Source organism: Somniosus microcephalus, chromosome 34, assembly GCF_052327205.1.
Source record: "Somniosus microcephalus isolate GS21.2 chromosome 34, FLI_Smic_1.0, whole genome shotgun sequence".
Taxonomy (NCBI): domain Eukaryota; kingdom Metazoa; phylum Chordata; class Chondrichthyes; order Squaliformes; family Somniosidae; genus Somniosus; species Somniosus microcephalus.
This window is the reverse complement of record NC_141020.1, coordinates 11,894,047-11,902,357: the sequence shown is the minus strand read 5'-3', so window position 1 is coordinate 11,902,357 and position 8,311 is coordinate 11,894,047. Positions and strand designations below refer to the sequence as shown.

The 8,311-nt window shown below is 48.5% G+C and overlaps 1 protein-coding gene across 2 annotated transcripts in view; it reads left to right on the top strand.

Moving 5' to 3' along the window:
- The first annotated feature begins 1,686 nt into the window (after positions 1-1,686).
- The window catches only part of LOC147096768 (RNA-binding protein Nova-1-like), a 162,430-nt gene continuing 155,805 nt past the window's right edge, over positions 1,687-8,311 (top strand). Inside the window, exon 1 of one of the 2 annotated variants that reach the window (XM_085973384.1) lies at positions 1,687-1,828. In XM_085973384.1, coding sequence (XP_085829510.1) covers positions 1,711-1,828 — 118 coding nt within the window. In that variant the 5' untranslated portion in view covers positions 1,687-1,710. Of the gene's footprint in view, positions 1,829-2,629; positions 2,856-8,311 lie in introns of those variants that run through there. The other variant, XM_085973385.1, reaches the window with a different exon arrangement.

Below are 8,311 nucleotides of genomic sequence, written 5' to 3'. Positions count from 1 at the left end.
GAGGTGTGAGTGTCTGCGCTGGTGCTGGGTGCACTTACTTCTGCTGACGCTGCGCCCTCAGAGGTTGGAGCTTCCTCTGAGGAGTCTGGCTGCACAGCCTCTTCCTCCTCCACAGTGAGGACGGGGGCTCTGGATGGTACTGTGGGGGAGTAAAGGAAGGAGTTAGAGATGTAATGCCAAGGTTCTTCTGGTGACTCCCAGCGAGTTGGCATCTGCTGACACCTGCATCCATGCAGCATTGGTCTCAGTGGGAGGCCTCTTCCTCCCTGACCTAGGGAAGAGGACCTCCCTGTGGGCCCTAACCCCATCCAATAATGTCTGCAGTGAAGCCTCGTCGAATTTGGAGGCAGCTCGGGGTCTGGCACTGCCCACAGCTGCTGCAGGCTCCTCTGCCATCCTGTATGGTTCGTTTGGAAGCCTTCAGAGGATGCAGTGCTTGCTATGGACCTTGAAAGCACCACGAATGATGACATCATACTGTGGGGATTTCTGACTCGAATTGGACAATTAGCAAGGCTTCCACATGCTGGGAATTAATTGGCCACTTGAGGGAAAATTGCGTGGAGCTGGCTGACACTTTTTTATGTGTGTCAGAGACCCCACATTCGGGGAAACCCGACCATTTCCCACACAAGCCAAAAATTGGGGCCATTCTCTCTGTATCCACTCTATCAAAACCTTTCATAATTTTAAAGAACTCTATCTGCGAGATATCTGCGCTCCTCTAATTCTGCCCTCTTGAGCATCACTGATTATAATTGCTCCACCATTGGTGGCCGTGCCGTCAGCTGCCTGGGCCCCGAGCTCTGGAATTCCCTCCCTAAACCTCTCCGCCTCTCTCTCCTCCTTTAAGACGCTCCTTAAAACCGACCTCTTTGACCAAGCTTTTGGGCACCTGCCCTAGTTTATCCTTATGTGGTTCGGTGTCAAATGCTTTTGTCTTACAATACTCCTGTGCAGCGCCTTGGGACGTTGTACTACGTTAAAGGCGCTATATAAATACAAATTGTTGTTGTTGTTGTTCTATCAGGTCACCCCCCCTCAGCCTTCTTTTCTTTTTGCAAGAGAAAAAGAGACCCCCCCCCCGCCGAAGCCCGTTCATCCTTGTCTGGTAGGTGGGCCCTCGGAGGCGAGGGTGCTGCCCGCCCAGCTTAGGGTGGCAGCCAAGGGGGAGGGAAGGGCAGGGAGAAAGAAAAGAGAGCTGGGAATGAAAGTTGGGAGTGAATGGGTGGCTCGCCTGGTCACGTGACAGTGGCTGGCTTCGGAGGGGGCGGGGCCCAGCTCAGGGTCACGTGGCGTGACGTAATGGGGGCTTGCTGTGTTTCAATGTAAGCGCAGAGCTTGTTACAATGTACCAGGGTTCGGAGTGATTGTGATCCCATCCTCAGTTATACAGCAACTGTACTGAATTCCCCCTTTCCCTAACCTGTGTCTCATCCCAGTCGCACTGCCTTCCCCAGACCCCTTTTCCCACAAAGAAAACCTCTCTCTCTCTGTCTAAATATATATATATATATTTTTATATATAAAGCAAGTCTCCAACTAGTCCTCTCCTCTCTCTCTTCCCCCCCCCTCCCTTCAAAAAAAGGCAAGACCCACAAAAAAGGGGATCTCATCACACTGCCTCTCTCTCTCTCTCTCTCTCTCTCTCTCTCTCTGTCTCTCTCACTTTGCTTCCTCCTCTCTCTCTCTCTCTAACGTTGGTTTAAGATGATGGCCCCGATGCAGCAGAATGGGACTCACATAGAGCTGGACCCCCCAGACTCCAGAAAAAGACCACTCGAAGCGCCCATCGATGCCGGCAGCACAAAGCGGACCAACACAGGAGGTGAGCAAGAATTGGTGAAACCTTTCTCTAAGCCGGCGCGTAATTAATCAGGGGGAGAGGAGGGAGGAAGAGGGGGCCACTGCTTGAAATCCAAGCAGTTCTAGCTAGATGACAGGTCATATAGATTCGCTCTGTTGAGCCTTTTAATATTTGCAACAACAAAAAAGAGGGACTCCCAGCTCTTGGAAACATTGTATTCGAGAGAGAGAGAGAACGAGAGAAAGAGAGAGAGAGACAACTTGGGAACCCCTCGGTCAGTTTCAGCTTGTAATTGAAAGAAATGGCTTGAAATTGACACTGCAGGATTCTCGTCTCTGCATTTTTCTTGCGTGTTGTGTTTATTTATTTGTTTATTCATTCGGGGGGGGGGTCTGGACATGCAAATAAAGAGAGCCTTGTATATGCCTTTTACAAGAGGCTCCAAGCACGACTCCCGTTGCAATTTCACCCCGGTTACTGCCCAGACAATTAGACCCGCACCATTTTTTTTAAAGCATGCATTTTTTAATTCCCCCCCCCCCCCCCAAAAAAAAAACCTGTCACCGTTATTTATTTTGTTTTTGCAAAAGAAACCCTCGCTGAATTGTTCAATGCAATGCGAATGCAGCATTGCTCCCCATCTACCGACTGTCAGGATATCTAATATTTTCTGAAAACTATGCATTTGCGTTTTTTTTTCCAAATGCAGATTTCCTTTTCCCCCCCCCCCTCCTTTTCTGGAATTGCACGTTTTTTTTTGTGATTTCAAACCCCCCCCCCCCATGCTTATATATTTTAAAAACTGCCATGGACGAGCAAACAGATTGTCTGTCGGTGCGTGCAAATTAGAATGCAGGACACGTTGAAGACGGTATGTAGGTGGAATGAAGCTGGTGGCAGTTAGATTTTTGTGATTGGACCCCGGTACAGTGCATTTAAATCGTGCTTGTGGCTGGAATCAGGAAATTCGGATAATGAGAGTGAATGTAGAAGTGATTGGATCCACTACAATCCTTCAGCCTGGATCAGAGAACTATGCTTGCTCCAGGTAGGAGTTTCTGCAAAAATTCGGCTGTGATTTTTTTTTTCTGATTTCAGCTGATACGGAGAGAAGGAGTTAAGAGACCTTTTTGCAATCTCTAATTAAAAAAAAAAAACATTCTCTTTTTCTAAAGGATCATTTTTTTTAAAAAGCATTCTTTTATTCATGAGTTTTCTGACTGAAAATTCAAATTTGATTTTTAATCTTCAGAATTTTATTCTACATTGATGCATTCTTAACATGGGCATTTAAATTTGGAAAAATTTAATTTGGTGCAAAGGTGGATCGAAGATCAGGGGAGAAAAACCCTTCTACTAGCAATTAATTCATCCATAATTTTAATGTGTTAAGATTGTATTTGGAAGCTGCAAGGAGAGGTTTGATAGGGATGCGGCGAAGATGATTTGAATGGATGGTTTTTCAGTATGAGGTGTATAGACCTTTTTATATATAAATATATATATTACAATGAAATCTAGGGCTGGAAGCAAGGTTTTAAACGGAGCTCGGTATATCTTGAGTTGATATGTTGCTGCGTTAGGATTGAAGCTGAATTTTTTTTAATGATTGTGACTATCTTGCTGGGCTAATGTTCCTTAAATCGAGAAGTGACATCAGTTGTGGCTGAAGCCTTTAAACCTGACTTGGGTACCAGATGTGGTGATGGGGGCAGAGGTGCCTGTGAGGAAGCTGCCGAGGTCTTCATTCTCTGGTGAGGATTCCAGGGAATCTGGAAAATGCTTCGTTCGAGATCTTTCATTTTTCTTTCCTTTCTTCCCTTTTTTTTTTAAAGTTAGCACGCCCTTTACCCACCCACTCGCCACCGGCGTCGCCTCTTGCCTGCGGAGCAGGCTGCTTCACCCGCTGGCTGTCTCTTTCGCAGTTTGTGCCAGTGCTGCTGCTTGGGCTGACCCAGCATCTGAGGCGTCCTTGGCTGATGTGAGGTGGCTGTATCTCTTCCCAAACCCCTGCCACCGCCCCCCCCCCCCCCCTTTTAGCCCCAAGGCAATCGGGTGAGAATTGGCCATTTAGAAGTGGAGGCCATGTAAGAATGGGATTAGCGGGGTGTCAGGGGTTGGCACTGTGGGTGCCATCTCTTGACCCAGACTGATGGGGTTTAACGTGCCCTCTGCCAGCTGGTAGGATCTCGCATGGAAAGAGTTGGAGGCCACATCGATCCAATTCCTAGTGGATTTGGGGGGGGGAGGGGCCCCACAAAACTGCCCCCTGTTGGCCATTTTGAAGATTGAGTAGAGATGTTCACTCAGGGTGGTGAATCGTTGGAATTCTCTACCCCAGAGGGCTGTGGAGGCTCAGTCATTGAGTATACTCAAGGCTGAGATCGATAGATTTTTGGACTCTCGGGGAATCAAGGGATATGGGGATTGGGCGGGAAAGTGGAGTTGAGGTCGAAGATCAGCCATGATCTTATTGAATGGTGGAGCAGGCTCGAGGGGCCGAATGGCCGACTCCTGCTCCTATTTCTTACAGAAACATAGAAGATAGGAGTAGGCCATTCGGCCCCTCGAGCCTGCTCCGCCATTCAATGAGATCATGGCTGATCATCCAAATTCAGTACCCTGTCCCTGCCTTCTCCCCATATCCCTTGATCCCTTTAGCCTTAAGAAATATATCTAACTCCTTCTTGAATATATTTAATGAATTGGCCTCAACTGCCTTCTGTGGTAGAGAATTCCACAGGTTCACCACTCTCTGGGTGAAGAAATTCCTCCTCATTTCTGTCCTAAATGGCTTACCCCTTATCCTTAGACTGTGACCCCTGGTTCTGGACTCCCCGGCCATCTAGTACATCCTTCCTGCATCTAGTTTATCTGTCCTCGAGAGGCGGTCACCATGTTGGAGGGTATCTGTGTCCCGATAACGCGGGCACATTGCATGCTCCTGTGGTACAGGTGCTTCACGAGCCAATGGAAACTTGGCAACGGCAGTCACAACTGACAAAAAAAAAAAGGACAGGGGTGAGGGGGTGAGTGAAGAGGACGGGAGGAGTCGTGTGACCCTATTGATGGGGTGAGTGGCCAACCTCACTACTTTATCTTCCGCTCTTCGCACCTCCGCTATTGAAGGCCATCATCTCCTCGTTGGGGTTCCATGGGTATTGCCACCCATCCATAGACTCGCACAGCACAGGTAGAAGCCATTCGGCCCATCCTGCCTGTGCCGGCTATTTGAAGGAGCTACCCAAGTAGTCCCACTCCCCACCCCCCTTTGCTCTGTGCCCACAGCCCCTGCAAATGTTTCCTTTTCAAGTCTTTACCCAATTCCCCTTTGAAAGTCACGATTGAATCTGCTTCGGGTAATGCATTCCAGATCATAACTGACTTTCATCATGTAATTGGATGTATACTTGGAAAAGGAAGCATTTGCAGGGCTATGGGCAAAGAGCAAGGGAGAGTGGGACTCATTGGACAGCTAGCGGGCACGATGGCTCGAGTGGCCTCCTTCTGTGCTGTGTGATTGTATGTGTTAGCTTTGATAGCCTGTTCAACTGTCGGTGGGTGGATGCGGGTGCGGGGGGGTGGGTAGTAGTCGTGCACCATCTACAAGATGCACTGCAACAACTCGCCAAAGCTCCTTCAACAGCACCTTCCAAACCCGCGACCTCTACCACTTAGAAGGACAAGGGCAGCAGACGCATGGGAGCATCACCACCTACAAGTTCCCCTCCAAGCCACACACCATCCTGACTTGGACCTGTATCGCCGTTCCTTCACTGTCGCTGGGCCAAAATCCTGGAACTCCCTTCCTAACAGCATTGTGGGTGTACCTACACCATATGGACTGCAGCGGTTCAAGAAGGCGGCTCACCACCATGTTCTCAAGGGCAATTAGGGATGGGCACTAAATGCTGGCCTAGCCAGCCAGCGACGCCCACATCCCATCAATGAATTAAAAAAAAAATCTGACGATGACCTCATCTGAGGTCCACTTTCCAGCAGGTGTTGCTGGATGGTGATCAGGGTCGGAAACCCGAGCGATTTCCCCCACCTCCCTGGCCCAGGGAGACCGAGTGCACCAGCCAGGTCCGCGCACTCTCTGGTCACCCCGACACTAACCCTGCAGCCCTCCGACATCTCTGCGCTCCTCCAATGCCGGCCTCTTGCGCACCCCCCAACCATCATCGCTCCACCATTGGCGGCCGTGCCTTCAGCCGCCTGGGCCCTAAGCTCTGGAATTTCCTCCGTAAACCTCTCCGCCTCCCCCTCTCCTCCTTTTAAGACATATAGAAACATAGAAGATAGGAGCAGGAGTAGGCCATTCAATGTGATCATGGCTGATCATCCAAACTCAGTACCCTGTCCCTGCCTTCTCCCCATATCCCTTGATCCCTTTAGCCTTAAGAAATATATCCAACTCCTTCTTGAATATATTTAATGAATTGGCCTCAACTGCCTTCTGCGGTAGAGAATTCCATAGGTTCACCACTCTCTGGGTGAAGAAATTCCTCCTCATCTCAGTCCTAAATGGCTTACCCCTTATCCTAAGACTGTGACCCCTGGTTCTGGATGTTCCTTAAAACCTACATCATTGACCAAGCTTTTGGCCACCTCTCCGAATATCTATGTGGCTAGGTGTCAAATTCAGTTGACAACGCTCCTGTGAAATGCTTGGGACGTTTTAGCACATTAAAGGCGCTGTATAAATACAGGTGGTTGTTGTTGCCATTAAGTGCATTATCACATCTCTCGGGATACCCCATGTAAAAGTCGGATAGCCAGGTGAAGTATAGTGCTGGAGCCTAGTCTTCAGTTGCTTACAAACCTTTATTTACAGAGACGCACATTACATACCGTGCTCCCAAGATAAGCTTGCAACCCTGCATGCAAGAGGTCCCGAGTAATTCCCACCACTGGAATACAATTAACACCCCAAAGTATTACCCCGACCTAAAATTATTTTTGAAGTGCAGCCAGCGTTGCTTTCGAAAGGCATATGGCAGCCGTTGTACGCACAGGAAGATCCCACAAGTGAGGTCACTGACTAGATGAGCTATTTTCGTACTGACGTTGGTTGAGGGAAACATAGAAACATAGAAGATAGGAGCAGGAGTAGGCCATTCGGCCCCTGGAGCCTGTTCCGCCATTCAATGAGATCATGGCTGATCATCCAAATTCAGTACCCTGTCCCTGCTTTCTCCCCATATCCCTTGATCCCTTTAGCCTTAAGAAATATATCCAACTCCTTCTTGAATATATTTAATGAATTGGCCTCCACTGCCTTCTGTGGTAGAAACTCTAGTATAATTTGGACAGGTTGGTGATTGGGCAGAATGTTGACCTGGGAACCCAGGAGAATGGCCCCTGCTCCTCTTAAAAGATCCCGTTGCACTATTTGAGCAGCGACCTGGGTCAGGGCCGAGGTTTCGAGAGTGGACCTCTGTCATGGTTGAGCGTTTTTGCTCTTGGACCCTTATCGGAAGGCCTTGACTCTCAATAGCCCAGCTATTCACAATATATATTAATGATGATCTAGACGAGGGAACTAGATGTAATATCTCCAACTTTGCAGATGACACAAAGCTGGGTGGGCGTGTGTGCTGTGAGGAGGATGCCAAGATACTCCAGTATGATTTGGACAGGTTGGGTGATTGGGCAGATGCATGGCAGATGCAATATAACGCGGATAAATGCGAGGTTATCCACTTTGGTGGCAAAAACAGGAAGGCAGATTATTATCTGAACGGCAATAGATTGGGAAAAGGGGAAGTGCAACAAGACCTGGGTGTCCTTGTGCACCAGTCGCTGAAGGTAAGCATGCAGGTGCAGCAGGCAGTTAAGAAGGCAAATGGTATGTTGGCCTTCATAGCGAGAGAATTCGAGTACAGGAGCAAGGATGTCTTGCTGCAGTTGTACAGGGCCTTGGTGAGACCACATCTTGAGTATTGTGTGCAGTTTTGGTTGTCTAATCCGAGGAAGGATGTTTTTTACCATGGAGGGAGTGCAGCGAAGATTCACCAGACTGATACCTGGGATGGCAGGAATGACGTATAAAGAGAGATTGAGTCGATTAGGCTTATATTCGCTAGAGTTTAGAAGAGTGAGAGGGGATCTCATTGAAACTTTAAAAATTCTAACAGGACTAGACAGACCAGATGCAGGAAGGATGTTCCCGATGGCGGGGAGTCCAGAACCAGGGATCACAGTCTAAGGATAAGGGGTAAGCCATTTCGGACTGAGATGAGGAGGAATTTCTTCACCCAGAGAGTGGTGAACCTGTGGAATTCTCTACCACAGAAGGCAGTTGAGCCAATTCATTAAATATATTCAAGAAGGAGTTAGATATATTTCTTAAGGCTAAAGGGATATGGGGAGAAAGCAGGGACAGGGTACTGAATTTGGATGATCAGCCATGATTTCATTAAATGGCAGAACAGGTTCGAGGGGCCGAATGGCCTACTCTTGCTCCTATCTTCTATGTTTCTATGGCGGCCTGGGCAAGAG